General features: G+C 32.1%; 2 protein-coding genes across 6 annotated transcripts; one reads left to right on the forward strand and one right to left on the reverse strand.

Annotated features, from left to right (window-relative positions):
• Nucleotides 1-5054, reverse strand: LOC136270069 (toll-like receptor 4). The gene is made up of 2 exons (XM_066066454.1): nt 4938-5054; nt 1-2397 (listed from the first exon to the last, which is right to left on the reverse strand). The coding sequence occupies exon 2, from the start codon at nt 2390-2392 to the stop codon at nt 92-94; it is 2301 nt and encodes a 766-aa protein (XP_065922526.1). The 5' UTR covers nt 2393-2397; nt 4938-5054; the 3' UTR covers nt 1-91.
• On the forward strand, nt 2897-23217 carry LOC136270011 (toll-like receptor 4). Of its 5 annotated transcripts, XM_066066311.1 has the most exons (4): nt 2897-3204; nt 7103-10026; nt 10877-11166; nt 18010-18149. In XM_066066311.1, the coding sequence occupies exon 2, from the start codon at nt 7106-7108 to the stop codon at nt 9359-9361; it is 2256 nt and encodes a 751-aa protein (XP_065922383.1). In that variant the 5' UTR covers nt 2897-3204; nt 7103-7105; the 3' UTR covers nt 9362-10026; nt 10877-11166; nt 18010-18149. The 5 variants fall into 5 exon arrangements, with proteins under 5 accessions (XP_065922383.1, XP_065922279.1, XP_065922326.1 ...); XM_066066254.1 differs by lacking the exon at nt 2897-3204 and having other exon boundaries at nt 9506-10026; nt 18010-23216; XM_066066207.1 differs by lacking the exons at nt 2897-3204; nt 10877-11166 and having other exon boundaries at nt 9505-10026; nt 18010-23217.
• The last annotated feature ends 683 nt before the right edge of the window (nt 23218-23900 follow it).

A 23900-nucleotide genomic window follows, 5' to 3' on the forward strand; every position in this document is an offset into this window, starting at 1 on the left:
TACTTAAAAACTTTACCATAGTATGAGCAACAATATTTTAAAAAGAAAGCATTTGCAACTTTCAGACAATATTTGGTTTTTTTTTTAAATTTTATACAGCTGCATTGGAAGATATGGTATTGAAATCGCATTCATGGGACTTCAATGTTGCAGAAAGTTTCGACCGAAAAGCAAACAGTTCACCATCCCCCGCGTTCTCTGGGTATTCTAGGTACGTCCTGCTTTCAATAAAATCCATTATAGAAAGTGGAAGTTTTGTTACAGCAGCTTTTTCTAAAATTAGAAGAATGAGAACATTTTCGCCGTTTCGTGAATAAATGGCCTCCATGCGTGCCATGTTTAGCTCAAACATGCACCAATAGGAAAGCAAGAAGTCTGACGTCATAATAGCCACAGTTCGTCTGCTATTATGAATGGCGTTAGTGATGTTATCAGCAATACCTGTCCCAGGAATAAAGTCACGATTGTGTATACACAGTTTCAGATTATGATCTTCTTCCAGCCGCTTTACAAGATCAAATGTAAACTGATTGTCGCTCTCGGAGTAGGAAACAAATGCATCAAAATGAAAAGAACCGCCATTCGTGCCGCTTGGCTTCTTTACATTACCTCGGTATTTTTCCCTCGCTATGTAATACATGTATCTGAGTTTCCATCTGTATCTATGCACAATGCGACTTAATGTGATTGTCAGAACAATAATAATTGATGACGTCATTGTCACTATAGTGATTATGTATGAAGCACATTGCTTCTCCATGACTTGAAGTAAATGGTCAATGTTCGAGAAATTGAATCTAGAGTTGATATAATCACAGGAGTAATCATCAAAATGTGTAAACTTTATGTTTTTTGATTGGCTCATCCACTTTAGGAACTCAAATCGTTCACAATCACACATTAATCTATTTCCTTCCATATTGATTTGTACTGTTTTCTTTCGGGACAGAGAATCGATTGCGGTTCGTGTTTGTTCATCCAAGAACGTCAACTGATTATTTGAGAGGTCAAGTCGCTTAAGCCGTTTCATTTTTCCTAGTGGTACAGAAAAGTTACTGAGGGAGTTGTAGCTGAGGTTCAATATCTCCAGTTGATTGAGATTGCGGAAGATGGCCGTCGGAAGTCGAACAATTCGGTTTTTTGCTAAGTTTAAGGTTGACAACTTTAGAAGGTTTTTGAAAACTTGACCATCAACATCATTTTCCAGAACTTCTCCTAATGCATTTTGGGATAGATCGAGATACGACATGTTTTTAAAGTCGTCAAAGAAACAACTAGAAATAAAGCCACAGAAATTGTTTGACATGTCCATATAATAGATGCTGGTCAGACCTGTGATGGGGCCATTCAATTGGTAGATAATATTATTTTGTAAATACACATGTGTCAAAGATGGTGGTCCAAGCGAAGTAAACGAATAATCTTGAAGAGTCATCTTATACAAGTTGTCGTGCAGATAAAGTTTTTCTATTCTCGGTGGTAAATATATACTGATGTTCATTCGCCGCTTTAAAGAGAAGTTGTTCCATTTTATTTGTTTTTGACCGTCATCCTGATCAGTTGATCTCTCAGATCTACAAACAGATCTGCTCCTTGTATCATTGCACCTAATTAAAAAATTCTCTGTCCATATTTGGTGAAAAGAAGACTGAAAACTTATATTCAAACTGACTATGTTTTGTAGATTTCCAAATTCTGCGAGATAATATCCAAAACTCAGATCATTATTTGCCAAATTAAGGTGTTTAATTGATTTTGGTAATGTCGATAAAACTCCGAGCTCCAAACTATTTATACGGTTGGAAGCTAAGTTCAGTTTTTCCAGTTGAGTGCTTTTTAAATCTGCAATATGGTATTTCCGAATAATAAAACTTACTCCGTAAGTACACTGTAGACTTTCGAAGTTCAAAACACGGATTGACGTGGAATATCGAAGATCACGTGATATGTTGACCAATACTTCAAGAGTCAGTTCCTGATTGTGAGATATATCTAGATGAACCAGACTTCTAGAGTAAACAAACGAACCTAATTCAATTGACTGGAGAAAATTGCGCGAGAGGCTTAAATTACGTAAGTTTTTTAAGTTTGCCGATATCGCTTGTTCAATGTTTCTCAATGAATTATTTGAAAGGTCGAGATGAATGGTGTTTTGTGGAAGTTGGGTCGGAAACTTTTTGATCCTGTTGTTGGCGAGAATGATTCCGAAGACGTCGTCGTTGAAAACTGGTGCCTGTTGCAAATGCAGATTTGAACAGTTTGCAAATAGAATTTCGGAATCGTAATAACAGGTACAGTTTCGGTTAGATGAACACACTAATGGGTATACCTCCTCAAACAGAAAGGCAAAGAGAGGCAACATCTGGAGAATACGCCGGACAAATTGAGTCATCGTCACTGTAAGTAAAACTAACTAAATTAAAACACAGACTATTTATTTGAACATTACATTATTTTAAAGCATGTCAATTAAACTTGGATGGTCAATTACGAGGGTAGCTATTTTTAGAATGTCTTATCACCTTAAGATGAAAAGTATATATAGATATGGAGAAATAAGCAATCTACAGATTTTTTAATTTCTCGTATTGTTTTTATTTTTAAAGTATACAAAAAAATGTACTGAAATTTGATTTATATACACTACACTTTATAGACTCTCAGAAAACAAGTCACTCTAAGATCGCACTCTACAAATTAAAGTGTAATAGTTGATTGATTTTGACAAAACAGAGTGAGTGGTTTACTCACGTAGTCATTGACAAAGTATATGCAACAGATAATTACCGGTAATTAATATGTAGATATTTTGTTGGCTAGGAAGGATATTAGAAAGGTGGACAAATTGAATAAATATTTAGTATTAGATATCATGATGAAGTACATGTCATGTCATGTCACGATAAATCAAATAGAATTTTCTAAAAAAAAACTTCATGAGCCTGATTAGGCGCTATCACATGTAAAATGTCCGGAAGTGTTAAAAGATAAATTAAATATGAGTTTACATTCAACGCAATCTTCCTAATCTCGAGTAGGAGGCTAAGGACTTGAAGTTTTTATGGGAATAAAACTTTGTAACATTTGAAAGAGATTTACTTCCCTCCCAGAAATCTTCGCACCGTTGATCAAGTGGTCGAGCAATCGATCACAGCAGGAACTCGGAACAGAAATTCAAAACGCTGAATATTGGAGGACAGAGAGGTATGATATTTGTCGATTTTTTTTTATATTTTTGGTGCAATAAGTGGCCACTTGACAGTTCCTTCTTCTCATATCTTTATAAAAAACACCAGGTGTCTATTGACATGATCTTCTTGAAAAATACATGTGTGGTGAAGGAAATACTGGTGATTTGTCAAAATAAAGAACAATAAAGTAACGAAGGAAGAGAAAAAAAATATTAAAATCATTTCTAAAGCACATCAAGTTTTGTTTAACAGAAGTCTAAGTCTTTTGTGTGTTGATTTATGATGTAGTGTTTAAATTTGTAGCGGCCTACTAATCTATACTACCATATTAAAATAATAGACTCGAATTTTTGGGCTTTAATACCGAGAAATCGGAAGAGTACTGTCTTTTGTTTTATACATTTTAAACATCATTGGTACCTGAAGATTACCAATTCTTTTATTTTTTCTCAATTAAGCTTTGCTTATTAATAATCAACGAAAATTCCTTTAAAAAATTCGGAAATCACCTGGATTTTTTGGATATTACAATCTTGCGCATGAGCAATTACATTCACGCTAAATCACGAGAGGCTCTTTGGTTTATGTTTCCACAATATGACATTTGCATGGATAAACTTAGAAATGATAATACAAATAAGTGTAAATTTTCATTGCAAATTTGGAAATACGGGATATAACTCAAACTCAGTGTGCATTTAATATGAAAAATCCCGAGAGTTCAATATGGTGTGTAAATTCGAAGCAAGTAAAAAGTTGATGAAAAAGTGTTGAATTCTTCATAAAAATGAATCAAATTTTTTAAAGGAAAGATATTTAAAGTCTCAAAATGGTTTGTTATAAATAATTTAACTGTTATTTTCAATGCAGCTTCATTAATTTTCTCCAAAATCGTTTCGGAGCGATTCTGCAATTTTTTGCTAAATTACGGGTATTTGGGAGACATTTTTACTGTTGCGATGGCCTGTCCAGAGACACAGTTAGATTATTCTAACTAAGCAGAGTGTAGTGAAATTAATAGCATTATTATAGGCTTAAATATTGGTTATGTAAATGTCAACAATACGGTGTGTCGATGTATCTATTTCGTAAATGTCCGATATCATATGCAATGTCAACCCGTGCACGCACGGTTCAAAGTCTAGTTCTTATATAAAAGAGTCTGACATAAAAAAACAAGAGATTTTACTAGTATTAAATGTACAAATGATTTCCATTTCCTAATTAAAAAAACAATTTACAAATTCCTATTCAACTGTGTCATACACGTGTTCGACATATTAGTCTTGGAAACGTGTCTATATTAGTTTTACTGTCTTTTGGACACTTTTTTATCCTTTTCTCCCATCCTGTCGTCATGATCATTTAATCAATTTACGTGTCAGTAGAAATACCAAGCAAAAGAAAAACTTTAAGCATATTCTTATGTTTAGTTTTCTAAATGGCTTTATTGGTATTATTAATAAAGAATATTTTATTTCTATTCATAACACGTCATCTTAGCCATTTTACCACGCTTGCTAAATATCCTGAAAAGCCTTTGACATTTCAAAGATAAAGAAACAATCAAGAATTAAATACAATGAAATTGTAAAACTATCAAATGCAAATTTATATTCTGTCAATTAGAATTTGCAAGCACGTTATTTTTAACAGCTATTCCTTCTTTATTTAAATTCTTTTGACATCGCGCCATATAAAGATTCTTTGACCAAAATTGTCAAATAACACTGTTTGCGTACTTACAAAATTGATTTACTGTAGCACTGGGTTCCAACTGTCTCTTCCTCTACAGCTAAACTTTGCTGTAATTGTAACGGGGAAAAATCTCACAGTTAAGTAGAAATCGTGATTATAGGTGACTTTGTCCAGGAACTAGTATTCTAAAGGAAGACACTTTTTTAAATAAATGGGTGATTCACCTAATCGTTGAAAAAGATTCAATCATTTTGATATTGCTGGTTCTCACTGTAGTCGTATCTTTTTTTTTTATCTATAGCCTCTCTTCAGTATATATCACTTTAGGGAGTTAATAGTATTAGTGAAGGTATAACAAACTGATATAGTAAGCTTATTGAACTTATAATGGAGAAGTATTGTGGAATAACATTGTTTGTGGGGAACCAAAGAGCATGGCTTATGTGGCTTATTTTGCCCGTATACACACGTTTTTATTTAATATTTTTAAATTCAACAAGAATTTGCAACCAACAAGATAGGCCCCCAAGAACCAGGAAAATATTGGCTATCGAAGAACACCCCCCCCCTCCCTACAACAAATAAAACCGATTCCAAAGTGACAAACAAGTTTATGGTTATACCTAAAGGTTTTTTTTCCTTTTTTCCATTTCATATGGAACTAAAAAACAACTAATGTCCATGCATGATTTCTAGTTGATATAAAACTCTCGGGCATTTTAGGAGTCATCGGTACCATTTTTCCGGTTTTCTGTTAAGTTAATACATGTAATAGCCTATTCTAAACTGCAGATTGAATTAATTAGATGTAAGTCTTATATACAGAAATGTATATTGCTTAACGTAAATTCTTACGTTTTGAATTTTGTTCAATATAATTTTTATTTGGGGTGGGGGGGGGGGTGAGAAAAAATATTAAGAAATGTTTAACGATGGTATTTTTCAGACATTTTATTATGTTTAATATTCATTTTTTAAATATGAATCAACAACTTTAAGAGCACAATCATGCATTCTGAAAATTTAAAGGATGAGATAATTGTAATTATATTGAATCTAAAATAGTTTCCGCTCGATTTTCAATACGTTGCAAATTGTGACAAAAATTAAATTACTTCCTTCAAAGATGTACTTCAACCCCCAAAGTAGAATTATGAAATTTAGTAAGCTTATGGATTAACCATGTAAAATAACATCCTTTCCATGCCGAACACCGTAAAAACCACATGGACCTTAGCGATCTGAAACGTGTATTGAAATAGTCCGGATTCATAAAGCGGTTTTTATTTGCAATGTTTTCAAACCGATATACATGTAAAAATATATCTAAATTTCTTTTACTGCAATGTGTGTGAAAAAAAGTTATATTTGTTTATTTAACTATATATTTTTTCATAAAGATGCAGTTTTTAAGGATATAGTTCAAAATTTAGAATCAGTATAAGATGAGTTAGTTTGTAAAAATGCAAACCCCATTATGCAAAAAATTAGTAGATAAATATATTCCAACATTGCAGTAAAATCTCCATATCTTTCTGTTACCATTATTTGTAATTTCGTTTAAACGTAAAACTAACACACCGTTGCAGTTATGAGACTATATCTTTCAAAAAATAAGGATTTAATGCTTATATTTACTTTTTTTTACCTTCTTGTCTTGTACGCAAATGCGAATTATACCTCAAAATTACTGTATTATCCTATGGGTAAGTTCCAATTAATGGAAGAGCCACAGTAACAGCCACAAGCGTGATCTTTGATTTTCGCTTGTGACGTTGTATTTATCAGCGTTAAACGTTTGTGACGTCACAATTAAAACTCGTGATTTAACCTATTAGTACCCTGCCAAATGATCTTATTAAGTTAGCAGTGGATTTTGGAGTCGGTATTGGCAGCATATCATGAGATTTTGGCTCAGACAAACGGACTTTGGCGTGACAACTGGCGTTTGGAGTACATTTCTTTTTCAAAATTATGCAGCAAATGTCTAATAATGTATAGCGTTTTAAATAAATGTTTTACGTATTTGAAAATAAATTTGACTCCCTTAAGAAAATTTATTTAAAAATGAAATACCTACAATAAAATAACAGATGCATATTAATTTATAAATTGCACACAAATAATACTACACGCCTTAATAGTCATTTTTCGATTTTTAAAAAAGTGTGACCTTTAAATACCAGAGGTTTTTTTTTTCTTTTTACTTTCAGAAAATGGTGTTTCTTCTACATCCAGTGCTTTGGACACTACCAATGGTTGCCCTAATGCTTACAGAAAAAGAAACCTTCAAGTGTTCATCAAACCACAACTGCACTTGCTATAAACGTGAAGACTCTGGAATTCTCTTTGCAGACTGTTCAAACCTGAATCTACAATCTGCGCCATTATTCAACGATGAGGTTACCGGAATTATTCTCACACGTAACAACATTTCAGAATTCCCGCTTTCTCTTCCTCGGAATATTCGTTACCTTGATATATCAAGGAACGTTATAGAAACTATAAAAGAAACGTCGTTATCAAACTACAAGGCCATACACAATATCAGTCTCTCCGCCAATGGACTAAAGTCCATCGAACTAGGTTTCTTTTTAAATTCAAAAAGTCTTACCCATCTGGATGTTTCTAATAATCAAGAATTGACCCTTGAAGTATTGGTTAACATATCGCATGACCTAAGTTTGTCCACGTCAATTCGTGTTTTGAATTTGGAAAATGTTCAGTGCACATATGGAGTGAGTTTCATAATTTGGAAATACCACGTTTCGGATTTAAAAAGCACTCAACTTGAGCAGCTTAATTTAGCATCCAACCGTATAAACAGCTTGGAATTCGGAGTTTTATCAACATTGCCGAAATCCTTAAAACATCTTAATTTAGCTAACAATGTACTGAGTTATGGGTTTTATATTGCAGAATTTGGTAGTTTGCATAGCATGATAAGTCTGAATATTAGTTTTCAATCTTATTTTCACCAACTTAAATATAGTGATTTGTTAAATGTGTGCAATGATTCACGTACGCAGCAGACTTCTGTGAGATCAAACTACCCGGTCAAAGACTCAAAGACTACGGGAAATAGTCAAGTCTCGTCTACTCTCAGTCTTTATCTTCCGCCTAATTTGGAAGTCTTTTATTTTCACGATAACATGTATAAAATGACTCTTGAAAAATTTTCCTTTACATCATTAGGCCCACCGAAGATTACTCATCTGTATTTTCAAAACAACATTATCTATGGATTAAATGGCCCAATTTTGGGAGCAAACAGTGTCCGATATATAGATTTATCAAACAATTTCTGCAATTTTATCTCTGACCAATTCTTTGACGGTATGAACAATGTGTCTTACCTTGATCTATCCAAAAATGCTTTAGGAAAAGTTTTAGAAGATGACTACAATGGGAACATATTTCGAAATCTTGTCAATTTGACAACTTTGAACTTAAGAAGCAATCGAATTGTTCGACTGCCTCCAGCCATCTTTCGTAATCTCAATGAACTTGAAACTATTGACATCAGTGATAACTCTCTGAGCGAGTTTTCTGTGCCTCTGGGAAACGTGAAACGTCTTAAGCGACTTGACCTCTCAAATAACCAGTTATTGTTCTTGGATGAAAAAACACAAAATGCAATCGATTCCTTGTCACGGAACAAAAAAATACTCGTTAATATTACAGGTAATAGGTTAACATGTATTTGCGAGCAATTGGAATTCTTAAGATGGATGGCTAAATCTAAAAATGTGAAGTTCTTGAACCTTGATGATTATCTTTGTACCTTTAGAAATTCTTTTAAAGCTAATTTTTCAGATATTGACAACTTGCTTCAAGTTATGGAGAAACATTGCGCCTCATACATAGTTACTATAGTGATAATGACGTCATTGATATTTATCACCTTGACAACAACCTTTGGTCGCATTCTTTATAGATACCGGTGGAAACTAAGGTATATGTACTACGTAGCAAGAGAGAAATATCGAGATAATGTTGAAAATGTCGATGGCATGACTGACAGTTCGTTTCATTTTGATGCCTTTGTGTCATATGCCGAGAAAGACGGACGTTTTGTAATTGAACTCGTGAAGCGGATGGAGGATAATCATAATCTGAAACTCTGTATACACAATCGTGACTTTATTCCTGGGACAGGTATTGCTGATAACATCACTAACGCCATTCACAACAGCAGACGAACTGTGGCTATCATGACGTCACACTTCTTGGATTCCTATTGGTGCATGTTTGAGCTAAATATGGCACGCATGGAGGCCATTTATTCACGAAATGGCGAAAATGTTCTAATTCTAGTTGCTTTAGAAAAACTGGCTATGGCGAATCTTCCATTTTATTTTATTGATCTTATTGAAAGCAGGTCGTACATAGAATTTCCAGAAAACAGGGATGATGATGAAGAATCAGCTTTCCGCTCGAAACTCGTCGCAACGTTGAAGTCCCGTGAATGATACTTTAGGACCTCATCTTCCACTTCACTTCTAGAATTTTTTTTCTGTAAAATTGATGGCGCATTATATATATATATATATATATATATATATATATATATATATATATATATATATATATATATATATATATATGCCAAAACCAGGATGAAGCGGTGTCGAGTATGTAATATGTAACCATAAAATAGATAACTATATCTAGTTACTCTGAGAGTTGTTAGTGAAAAGATAATACGGTAAAACTTGTCTATTCCGGCGGAGGTTGGTTCTGAAAAAGTTTGACGGATTAGGCACATCCGGTTTGGAGGACATTGTTGCAAATTAATTTTAGTAGTAGATCTCCATCGTCTATTGTTGCAAAATGATCAATTCTTCTGAAATATACTAGACCTCGTCGATTGTGATTACGGTACACTGTACCAATTGCCATTCTCATTTTTTTTTAGAAAACAATTATTCTATGACGGAGTACATACAATGGGAATACTATTTCAATAAAATCATCGTTATTGATAAATTTTCAAACATCCTATTAACCTGGAAAGTCCGACACGAGACAAGTGCATGCTCCACCGGAAATTGTTTAACAAACATTAACCACGCTAAAAGTCAACAGGTCGCTGATTACGTTATGGTGAGAACTGTTTTGATGCAGGGAACAATGGGTAAATATTTATATAGATCAGAATTTAATAAAAAAGAAATGGAATATTTTGACAGAAAAAATGTAACTCATTAAGTTTAGCAATACAATGGGAATAAAAAACAATATCGGTAGTCTTGAATCACAGCCTAAAAAATATGGGTGAACTATAATCAAATTATCTAATACTGACAAAAATGCGTATATATTTATAACAAGACTTGTGTAAACTGAATTGAGTTGCTTGTTTGAATCTATATACACAGTTGTTTAAATCTAATAGCAACGGCAGGAAAATCGATTGAAAATTGAGCGGTAATTACATGTATAAATATTCAAAGGAATGAAAAAATGTAAGCGGAAGTAAAGCATTGACAATTAAATAATCATTCTATTATTCTAGATGATGTCAATTGAATTTGGATGGTCTAGTCTATTTAGATGGCCAGATACTCGTTGCCATTTTCAAAATGTATGATTTCCTTAAAAAGAAAAACTTATACTTAATCTACAATTAAAATGGTTTTCATCTCTAGTATTGTTTTTTACTTAAATAAACATGAAAGTACTGAAAATTGATTCAATCAAGCGTAAACTTTATGTTTACAAATGCCCACGAAAACAAATCACCCCAGCAACATGTAGATTGATTGTTAGCTAAGAAGGATGGTAAATAAAGCAGACAAGTTAAATAAATATGCAATAAATATCGCAGAGATGAAGTACATCAATTAAGTTCATTTTTCCTGTCTCGAAAATGAAATGAATCTTTCTCAATCCTTCATGTGCTTGATAGGTTGCTATCACATGTAAAAATTCCGGAAGTATTAATAGTATATATAAATACTCAACGCAATGTTCTTCAACTCAAGGAGGGAGCTAAAGACTTGAAACGTTTGTGGGAAATTAAAACCATTTAACATACGAGAGAGATTTGCGTCTATTCCACAAAAACCTCCTCAGTGTTGATCAATTGGCCGAGCAAATAACCATAGCAGGAACTCAAAACAAGACCTCCTCAGTGTTGATCAATTGGCCGAGCAAATAACCATAGCAGAAACTCAAAACAAGACCTCCTCAGTGTTGATCAATTGGCCGAGCAAATAACCAAAGCAGGAACTCAAAACAAGAACTCAAAATTTGAATATTGAAGGACCAAACGGTAAGGAAAGTGTCAATTTGTTTGGTATTTTTTGTGCAATAAGTGGCCACTTGGGAGTTCCTTATTGTCATTTCTTTTTAAAAAAATAGCAGTTTTTATTGAAACGATTTTTTGAAAAATACAAGAGTGGTAACACAAAAACTGACGTTTTGTCAAAATAAAGAACAATTAAGTACTCAAGGAAGTTAAAAACAAAAAGTCCCGTGTTTCATTTCTAAAGCACGTGTTGAATACATTAGTAATTTTTATTAAGTCTAATTATTAAGTGTATTGTGTTTTGATGATGTATTATAGTTTTTGGTTTAAATAACAATTGAACGATGTATACAATGCCTTAAAGACTTGAAATAATAAAATCATGAAAGGATTTAACATAAAAAACAGATCAAACACAGGCCTTGATAAAATGCTGTACAAATAATAAGTGTGTAATGATTGTTCGGTATGGCCTACCAACTCGATCAGAAAAAGCTTGACATTAAAACAGATGTTTGATCACTAGCAGACATACAAATGATTTCTTTATAATTGATACTTGATTAACAAATGATTAACAAATTCATGTTTAACTGTGTAATACAGTCCCTGAAACGTTCTATTTTCCCATTTTGTCGTGCGATCATCGTGCGCCCACAGTGCGCTCACCGTGCGTTCAAAGTGCGTTCACTTGCGTTCTCCACTCCGCTCCGTTCGCGTTCACCGTTCACAAAGCGCTCACCGTGCACTCAATTTGTATTAAAACGTTCACCGCTCACTTCTCTTTCAGTCCGGGTTTTTTTTTTTTTGTTATTCGGAACTCCAAAATGAAAGGATCGGTCTATGTTATTAACAGAAAAATCATAAAAGTACTTGTGCGTAAAGGTTGGAGGAAATTTACATGTATGTTACTCATACATCATTTTAATAAAAATCTAATCCTTAGAATTTAAATTACAAATTTTTGAGCAGGTTCGTATTTTTATGGTGTTTTTTATGAGCAGGTTCGTATTTTTATGGTGTTTTTATGACTTATACAGCGATAAATTACTACACAAATAATATTTATTGATTCATTTAAAGACTTCAGTCGTTTAAGAACTGAAGAATACAGCCAACGAACGATTCGACACATATATAAAAATAGACAAAATTATAGATAAGAATGTGGCGTTGTATTTGTGTACTTTTCACAATTCATATAATTCCTTCGTTGTCCGACCACAAACGTATATCCATGCTCGACAATGCACTGGACAGATCAATTTAAGAAATCTAGGCTTACTATGTATGCGTGTTAATTTATTGATTAACAATAAATACAACCTATCAATAAATGCAATGTTTTTTTAAAATTATTATTTGCCTGACGTCCGAAACAGCGCAGACAATGGGAGCAAGCAATATCAAGATTTTTTACAAAAAAGATTGACCGATGCATGTTTAATGTGTCAGCATTTTTATTCACAATTGCATTTACATTCACCATTGATAAGCATGTTATATGGGATGTAATAACATCAGTGAAGAAGAGTTTTCAAGTAAAACGGCTGTTCACCATGCACGTATGTAATCCTGATTTAAAAATAGATTAGCTTTTTTTGAACGGTGAAAAAAAGGCGGGGTGACATCGTAACAATTTGTTACATATTGTTTATAACGGTACAGCGTAAGTAATAATTGGTGTTGGGTTGTCCTCATTACCAAAGAATCATCAGTTAGAATTAAAACAAATATATATTCATATAGCTTGAATGTTCACTGTTACATATTGTTTATGACGGTACAGCGTAAGTAATAATTGGTGTTGGGTTGTCCTCATTACCAAAGAATCATCAGTTAGAATTAAAACAAATATATATTCATAAAGCTTGAATGTTCACTGTAGGAATTAAATCGCCGGTGTGGGATGTTACCCGATTTTCGATCAATTGGGCGATTTCATTCATCTTGAAAGGAGCACAAAACTCACGTGTCTTACTAAATGTACCTCAACACTACATGAATCAATTGCTAGTCAAGTGTGTGTGTAAATTCGATAAATTTGATCCAAAGTATAGTAAATGTAGTTGCTACAAAATATATGTCAAAAATTTCATTTGACCCCATCTCCATGGATCAATGCCAATGGATGAGTTTATTCAAACCATCGGATCGAGATCTCAGCCGTTGCGTGAATGGTAAAGCAGGACTTCGCGCCAAAATGTCTCATTCACAGTTTATGCGCACCGATTAGTGGCCTAGACCAAATTGGGATCACAGAAGAATACTCCAGCACACCTTGTGTACACATCGCAAGCACGTACCGACAGGGGTGGGGAGTGGTGGCTGCTTCCCCCATTTTTTTGCAGCATGCTCTTTTCTTAACTTAAGATATATAATAAATAGAAATATCATGGATTTACCCCCCTCAACTTTGTCAGAGCATGTAATATATACATATATGATTAATGGATATATCATGAATTTGCCCTCCTCCACTTTTGTCGGAGCATGTAATAAATGAAACTGAATTAAGGAATCTAATTGAATTAAAGTTTTAAGTAGAATTTTTTTTTCATGATTTTGAGAATTTGCCCTTTTATTAATTGCTTGTCAAGATGTTTTGGATGAAGCTGCCCCCACACTCTTTCGAAAACAATACGTGCTTGAATATCCTTTCCTAATTTTTATGATTGAACATTTAATGAAATAATTTAATTTTAAGTGACATACATGTTCATGCACTAGAATTTATGATCAGCAGCGAAAAATTAAAATTCGATTCTTATCAGATACCCTAAATGAAACAGGCATACTTCCATTGATTACATTTGTTTAGTCACGCATGCTTTTTGCTTCCATTGAATAAATTTGTTTAGTCAGGAAAGCTTTTTGGAAAGCTATAACTTGTAAAGAAATTATAACTTCCCGAATTGTGTTTACATATATCGCCATACGAATCAGCCAATTACCGTTAAATTCATTAAATCATTTATGATGTAAATGTTTCTTTAAAAAATTAATAACAGTTTGTAATTTTTTTTGTTATACTTATATCTTATGAAAAGAAAATTATAATCACGAATTTGTTTATTAACGTAATTAGGTACGTTCTACGATAATACTATAATATAAGCACAGGTATTTAAGTGTCCGCGTTATAAAGAAATTTACTCCTTCTTGATTATTCCATATATAAACAGGAAAACAAATGCCCAATTATCATAAAAGAAGACACAAAACTGTAAGGTGAAAGGTCAACTAGTAAACAAACTGTTGTGATTTTGACCAAGAGGACTTGTGCAGTACGGTCATAAGATATCTACATGGTTAGCTGCTTTAAATTTTTTTTTATTAAAACGTTGTTCCTTACAAGAAGGGGGTATTTTTCTGTTTGATTAAAGCAAATGTAGTTCAAAGCAAAACTGCAATTCTTTAATTATAGCAAACATCTTCAAAATACAAATTACTTAACAACCATATATATAACACAATGATTGGCTTGGACAAATCATGGTATATGGTTTAGTGCTTGAAATTATCATATTTAATAGGAAAACTGTAATTGATGAGGCTTTTTAAGAATCGATTTGCAAAATAATGTTTGTTAAAGCATACCCATGACTAAAAAATCAAGAATAATGGTCAAAATGTATAATGATTGACTATAATCCTCCAATACGGTCCATAGCTTAATAACGACACCGATGTAGAGATACACAAATCATTTGAAAACTAATATGTCCTTTGCATATAATTCGTTTCTTTTGTACAATGAAAATGTTTTGTATTAGGTAAATAATAAGACATATTCAGTTGTTACGGAACATTCAGCAAGACATGAAATTCACAACATGAACACATTTTTCTCGTTAATTTTGTGTTGATGGAAAACAATATTAAATGTGAAAAGATTGTATTTTTCAAACTTTTTATTTAATTTCATATTTATTAAATAAACATATAAGCTAAAAGATTTTTTAGCGCATTTTAACATACATTCTAAAAAGATATGACGAGACTTTTAAAGAAAAGGACATGTAAATTCAAAACAGTTTCCGCTTTCATAAAAATCACTTCCTACCTTGATACATTTTGATACTAAGAAGATGTACTTAAACGGCCTAAGTATAATGCCGTAATTAAGTAAGTGTATGGATTAACCCTGTGAATAACCATCCTCCCTGTTAGAAAGCACTTATAAAGCCACGCGTATCCTAGCGTTATAAAACGCACATTGAAATAAAAATCAATAGAATGTCCCCCCCCCCATAGAACATTTGCATTGTAATCAAACGAATATTTAAAAAAATATTAAAATTTATTTTGCTGCAGTGTGAAAATTGAGTTTTACTTCAGTTAAGCATATAATTTTTACGCTTTTATCAGACATAATGTTTGAAAGCAAAAACTAATAAAAAATAAATTGAGTTAGTTCCGAGCATACAGCATAATGTAAAAAGTCAGCACTTAAACATTTTTCTAAAATTGCAGAAAAAAAAACGCAAATATTTTTTTGTTTATCGTGATTTGTAAATTCGTTTAAACACTAACCAACACAAACATTCAAACTTCAATCAAAAATATTATCAAAGGTTAAAGTTACTAGTTTCGTTTTCAGTATGTACTTTACACTATCTAAATACGGAATTGCGTACTTGATAATATCATATTGAGCATATCCCGTGCTTAATGATTCATTTCTACAAAGATGGTTCCGAAATAATTGTAATGTGCACGAAGAAGAACTCCAGAATAGTATGTGTAAATAGAGTCAATTAACAAAGGTCTGGGTTTTTGGTAATGTATACGTTAAGAACTTAATTCTTGTTTTAATGCGCTATTTGAGTGGCTGAAAAATATTAGATATGTCACAATAGGGCTTATGTTACAAACCGGTGCGGTAAACGTTATATTTGAATTTTGTAAAATTTTATGCATTGTAAACTTCAAGAAGGAATGACTGTTTTTACTATCTAACATAACATTTAATTGTAGGGAACTGAAGTTAATGGCTACTAATTTATACCTATATAAACTAGGTAGCAGTTGACTATTTTTATGAAATACTGTGTCTAAACATTGTTTATACTTGTATAGACTGGGTAGCCTTTGTTGGCGGGAATAATACGACAGTTCCTGTTACTAACAACTGACTAACTACCGATAAAACTACTTGAATTATTATATCAATCATACTAAAGAACCTCTGAGGAGTAAAGTCACACTTCTTATTATTTTTTTTTTTGTTAAAGTAAAAAATGATCTATTTATAACTTAAACTTTCACGTAATACTACGGTGCAATTACCTTAGTAAGCGAATCGATTCCGACGAACAAAGATTGTTAAGTGAACACGTGAACTTGTTAAAAATATACAGCATTGCTTTCATTTAAAAGAAACATTTTTCAAAGGACTATAAATCCCGCAATCATTATACTCATTTGCTTTAACCTATCTGCGTGTTGGTATTCTATGTTTTATTTTAAAATTCTTACATAGTTTTGTGGGGTTTTTATAAGGAAATGAAGAAGATAAATCCAGTTGAAAAATACATAAAGATTGTTTTACTACATGGGATTACGAGATAGGACTGAAATAAACACATGTTGTGTATAGCTAGTGGATGTTATGCAATATGCCGAACTTGTAGCTATGTTCTTACTATCATTAAGTTACAGGTACAGTTCTGCAGTTATTTGTAATTAAATTAAATCATTCTTTATAAGATGTACATGTTTTAAGCTAATCAATCAAGTGTCCTAGATCATAAAATGAAATTAATGTACGATCATTATCAACACTTAATCTCTGAGGAGCCTCTCAAATCAAATAAATGATTAGAAAAAAAATACTTCATGTGTTATAACTCAGGACTTGTGTACATAATTGCACATTTTGGAGTTCATTCTTATATAGATCTGTTTAACTTTCATAAATAAAATGATCAACTAAGAGATGTAATTGATACAAAAAAGTTTAAATATATATTCTTCATTAATCACTCATTACCAAACAAACTGTTAAACACTATGTTCTCAACAAACATATTATCCGCATAAGACAAAATTTTCACTATATTTGCGAGAGCATCGTCATCGCGAATATTCCTCACCTTAAACCTGTCCTTATGTGAATATAGGTGAAATAATATTAAGAAAAAGGAAAAAGATCTGATTGCAAAAATAAGTCGTCCTGAATTTATTTAACTTCGCTAAAATATGAAATAAAGTCGTCGCGAATAAAAATTTTTTTTTTTTTGAATTGCTAACAATTCATTGCATGTATAATTCAGATGCTACACTTTTAAGTGTCTCATGAATTTTTATTTTTTTTTATATCTTCCTCACGTTTATGCAGCGAATGCCTAATACTGTAGTTTTTTTGAATGAAATTTTACCTATTAAAAAAGTACCTTGTCTGGGTCGAGAATACTTATTTAAAAGAACGAAAATGACTTTCGTACAACAAAAATATAAATCGACGTTTAATAACAGATCCTTAAGACGTTGATTATTATTACTATTATTATTATTGACGACCAATGCGCATATGATATTTTGAAGAAAACAAAATTATTATTCTATATGTAGACATCATACGGAGTGATACAAAAAAGGGGAGATTGAGTAATAGATTACAAAAAAAAGCTGATGGAGAGAAAGTGTTAAAGGGCTAGCTGATAATGGCCATTTTAATCTTCTTAACTAGAAATACACGGTATAAAGATAATACCTTAACAAATCATATGTAAAACAAAATAAGATACATTCATCTTTTTTTTTTAAACCCAACTTCCTTAAGAACAGTACATACTTTTAACCCTATCAATAAAAACAATGTTTGAATGCAACGATCACTAAAATAAATGTTTTCTTTTCCAGATATGATGGCCATAGAATGGATACCCATTTTGTTCATTTATTCTTTAACTATGAAGTCAGGAAGCGGATCCAAGTGTTCAACTATCACTCGCTGCAGATGTTATGACGTCGGAAAAAAATTGTTTGCGGATTGTTCTGATCTAAACTTAAATACAGCGCCACATTTTCAAGATAACGTCATTGGTATCAATTTAGCAAAGAATAAGTTCTCAAAAATACCACAAGCGCTTCCAAAAAATCTTTTATACTTAGACATTTCGAATAATAATTTAGTTTCGTTGGACAATGGTTCGATTGCTAGATACAGACTACTTCAAAATCTTTCCCTTTCGGAAAACAAGCTCCAAGAAGTTTCCATTGGGACTTTTGCATCAAATATACATCTAAGGAATTTAGACATTTCGTTCAACAGAATTTTGACAATTGAGGTTATGTTCAACGTATCACATGATTTGAAGTCTTCCGAAATACAGACTCTAAATTTTGAGAAATTGCATTGTACATATGGAGTCAGCCAAATAATGCGAATGTATCATGTGGCCTCTTTACAGCATACGGGACTTCTAGAACTAAATTTAGCTTCAAATCGAATAAACAGTTTCGAACTAGGTGTTCTAAACTTGCTCCCTAAGTCTCTACGCGTTCTTAATATTGCGGACAACGTTTTGAGTTTCGGATTTTACATCATGGAATTTGCGTCCCTTTCAAACGTACAAATTTTGAACGTTAGCTTTCAAAATTCTTTTCACCAGGTTGGTACGAACGGAGATTTTTTTGAACATTGTAATGATTCTAGAATTTTAACTTGTAAATGTGAAGGTCTTCGCAAAAACAGCAACAGTTGGAAAAAATATGACAACCTTGCTACTCCCATCTCTTTTCCTGAAAATTTGGATAATTATTCTAAAAAGGCAAACTTTACAGTTTACCTCCCGAAGAATTTACGCAGACTCTATTATCACGACAATTTAAACAAAATGTTTATTCCGTTCTTGCCAGTCGGACTAAATAACAAGTTAACTCATTTATTTGTTTCGCGAAACATTTTCTACGAAGTTATTGGCCCACTCACTGGGATGGAACACGTTAGATACATTGATTTTTCAGAAAATTTTTGCAAGTCAATTGCCAAATCATTCCTTAATCCTTTCACAAGTCTGGAGTTCTTAAATGCATCCAACAATGCCTTGGCACAGGTATTCGAAAACGATAAAAATGGGGAATTGTTCATGTATCAAAAAAGGCTGTCAAACCTAGATCTTTCATTTAACAGAATCGCCCATCTTCCAAAACTAGTGTTCCAGCACAACTGTAATATGTCACATTTGAATTTGAGCTACAATGCACTCAGTGACTTTGTTGTAAAGATTGATCATATGAGAAACTTAACCAGGCTAGATCTGTCCTACAACCAACTGTCAGAGTTAGGTCCAGAGATACGGTCCTCATTAAATACCTTCGCAACACGTACTATTCAAGTAAATCTGGTTGGAAACAACATGAAATGCTCTTGCGAAAATTTAGACTTTCTTAAGTGGATTCGTGATTCTAAACATATTGATTTTGTTAGTGTAAATGATTATACCTGCTCGTTTGGAAATGAAACGGCAACCTCATTTAATGAAATTGGGCAGATCGTTCAGATTTTGGAGAAAAAATGTTCGTCATACACAATCATAATAGTTCTGATGACGACATTAATCATTGTTTCCATGACAACCACTGTAAGTCGCATACTCTATAGGTACCGATGGAAACTACGATATATGTACTATGTTGCCAAGGAAAAGTATAAAAGCGAAAGTCATTTATGCGAGGGCAGAGATCGGAGTTCTTTTCGCTTCGATGCCTTTATTTCGTATGCTGACGAGGAACGACTGTTCGTCTTTAACCTTGTAAAATATCTCGAGGAGGAATGTAACTTGCGATTATGCATTCATCACAGAGATTTTATCCCTGGAACAGGCATAGCTGACAACATCACCAACGCGATTCACTGCAGCAGACACACTGTCTGTTTCATGACGTCACATTTTCTGCAATCTCATTGGTGTATGTTTGAACTAAATATGGCACGAATGGAAGCGATTTATTCACGGAACGGACAAAATGTTTTATTTTTGGTTGCTTTAGAAAAAGGAACAATGAAAAATTTACCTCTTCAGTTGATGGATCTTGTCGATAGTAATTCGTATTTGGAGTATCCAGGAGAGGAAAGCGGGATTGAAATCGCTGCGTTTCGAACCAAACTGGGAGAGACGCTGGCAGCAGGATCAAACTGACAAGCTCCATTCAATTGCCTTAAAAGTATAAAGAGTGTTATCCGTTCTTTATCCCTTCGTCAGTCATTCCTCTTTAATCGTTCTTAAGAATTTAGATAAACTTCGTAGTTTCTACATAATGTTTAGTGGTGCATATTACTCGAAAATTACAATTTCATATTTCTCTTGGAAATAAGGTCATGTTGAACTAAGAATTCAGGTCATTTATTATATGAACCGTGTTTCTGTCTGTTTCCTCTTAAACCAATGCAAAGAATAGTATACAACTTTGTAGGAAATAAGGACGCGATTAGTGCATATTGCGCTTAAAATTTCATTTTATGTTTCAATTTTTTATAATCAAACGATCAGTCTTATGTTAGTCATTTAAGGTAAAAATTCAGGCATCAAATTGCTAATAGGATTTTGTTTCTTTGAGCTGGAAATTATGTTCATTTATTTAAAGAAAACGTTGTAGGTTTCTTGACACCAAGTGTAAGGGTTCTCATTGTATGGACATTCAAATTTCATTATTTTTTTTTTCATCTTAAACTTGTGTTTATTTTTTTGAAAGACATGCTTGTTAATAAATCAAAATTGATATCTTATATAAATTTATCAGTTTTGTTAAATCAGTTACTATTCAGCAATGTAAAACTAATTATAAAGATATAAACACTAATTTACAAAATTAAGTAAATGTAGACAATGCCCGGAAAGAAAAAGTGAGCATATTCGTAACAAGAAAGTAAATACATATTAATTACATTGATATGGTGTACTACAAATATAAATACATCTTGACATATAAAAGTGAAAATAGTCGTAACAGGAAAGTATATTGATATGGTGTACTACAAATATAAATACATCCTGCCGTATAAAAGTTACACTTTCCTTTGTCCCTTGTCAATATCATATATTGCATCTTTCACATTTGTACATGCTAAATAAAACAAGTTGCTTGCAAAACTATGAACACTCGCTGTGGTCAACACTATATCTACACTTTCGCAAAATATAAAATAATGACCACGTTGGATACAATTCTTTTCATGGAACATACATAGTGCTGATATTTTAGTCACCCGACAAAAATATCCCAATAGGTATAGATATCTATGAACGTAATGTTTAAGGCGAGGTAACTCGTTTTGTATGATATAGAATATGAAATGGCAGCAATTGTGATTAATAGTGAAAAAGAAAAAGAAACATATTACAATTTGATAGAAAACATTTAGTAATATTTTTGTGCTATAACACTTGATCCTCATAAAATTAAAAAAAAAACCAACCCACTGGGAAAAAAGATATCAATAAGTTTACACAAAAACTTGATAAATTATGTTACAATAAGACTAAAAAATGCATATTTGATAAGCTTAACATGCTGGATTATTGAACAATGAAGGATGGGTATACAGTTGTGCGTAGGGAAAAAAATAAGAAATTTAAGGATTACTTATTAAACTGTCGGTGAGATAAATCTTGAAAAATGAGATAAATAAAAGCTCTAAAATATATATTGCCTAGCATGATTGCTTTTTTTATGTTCTTCATTTATTAAGATATTTCGTTCGTTTATCGATGCATTTTTCGTTTCCTTTTTATTTGTATGACCACATCATTAAACTATAACTACGTTTTATTGGAGTATGAATAAACAAAAAGGAAAATAACAGAAAGAATCAATACATATTTTATTGGTCTTAATTTTCATAATAATTTGTAAATGAGTTGAACATAAGGTTTCCTGTTTTCTTTGTTTTGTCTTATAATTTGTATTCATTGTTCAGAAGAATATATCGTAATCTTTAAAATGATTAGAAATGAATAGTTAGTCTACTGACAATATAGAGCAATTCCTTAGTCACTGACCCAGCCTTAGATCTGGCAGGACTGGAGAATAAGGCTGTTTAATTTGACACCCTGAAATAATATTACGTTTTCTTACAATGTTCTCTTTGTCTAAATCTTACACAAACAGCATTTTCTTAACTCTCTAACTATTTTATTTCTTAGATATTTAACAGTTCTGAATTTGACAATTTGAAATAAGGGTCCCTTTTCTTACAGCGTTTTACATCTTTATTGTAAGATAGTAATCTCTTAGTTTCCTGTATAAAAAATTAACATTTCTGAAGGTTTTTAAGGTAATTTATTTTTATACACATAAATCCGGCATATATTATATGTATACAGGTATTGTATATTCGCATTTTTTTCTGAGTATGTGACATGTTGTTTTGGACAACAGGTTTCTTTATAAAACTGAGAGAGCAGAAAAATGACACGGAAACGTATTTAAAAACTGTTTCTTTACACTTCAGGTTCGTTATAATATATTTTTTAATTATTTTCTATTAAAAAACGTTCATGTTCATTTTCTACTTTTAAAAAAAGATAATCAAACGATGGCATTTCACAATTTAAGGTTTTCAATGACTGAAAGGGGTCAAAACTTTTTCCAAAAAAAAAAAAAAAATACAAATGATGAAATCTTCAAGAAGTTTAATATCACTATCAAAAAGAAAACTAGTTGAATATTGAATCATCATTACGTATCCTACTTTAGCATCTTTATCACCCAACAAATCTAATTAGTATTGTAGGTTCAGTGTTTGACAGTGTAAATCGCATTCTTGTCAAATCAACATGTTTCAATCTGATTTTGTAGTTACATTAATATTCGTTGCATACCAATGCTTACAAATTTTACAATATGGAATTTCCTTTTGGTGAACTTCCTGTTGCAATGTGTGATTTTCATCTGCTTGTCTTGTTTGTACATTGTATCACCATACACTTTGATTTCAACATTATTCAGAGGCTTCAATTCTTGGATTATGTGAAAATGACAATAATATCTGTGGACAGTGATCCTGTCAATACAATATGTTATCAAAATTACACTTCAATGAACATTTAATTTCAAGGATCAACTAAACATCAAAAACAACGAACATCAATTTAAATTTTCGTCTAATCTTATTTTTCAATTTTTATTGTTTACAATGTTTAAAAATTCTACTTTATTCAAAAACGAATTAGAAGAGGGCAAATCAGCTTGAAAACAACGTTTACGGGTACTTAAATTGTGATTGATCATTAGAAATCAATTACAATTTAAGTGTCAGTGTTAGAGTTATAAACAAGATATTGAGCTCACCATTCTTTGTCATGTAAACATACCTCGTGCCGTGTTTTTGGTTACATTGGATCAATATACTAGTACTCGTAAACGTTGTTTTCAAGCTGATTTCTCCTCTTCTAATTCGTTTTTGAATAAAGTAGAATTTTTACTTCAACATTTAAGTTTCATCAACAACGTGACGTAAGCTTTGTTTACGTGACAAAGAGTTTTGAGTTTTCTATCTCGCTTTCAATTCGATGACTGGCATTCAAACATTGTTTGTCTTCAATACAAAATGCCTTACAAAAATATTGTAAATAAAACAAAGAGGAAAATAATTTTTTACCAAAATTCTGACCATGCCCTATTAATGAAACCACATTACACAAAAACGTCACGAATTTTTAAATTAAAAGTATTTACTTGTAGATTTATGCTAATCTCTTTCAATTAAAAAAGCCTTTGCTGTGCTTTATAGTCCAGATTTAACTGCA

The sequence above is a fragment of the Magallana gigas genome, chromosome 1 (assembly GCF_963853765.1).
Source record: "Magallana gigas chromosome 1, xbMagGiga1.1, whole genome shotgun sequence".
NCBI lineage: Eukaryota > Metazoa > Mollusca > Bivalvia > Ostreida > Ostreidae > Magallana > Magallana gigas.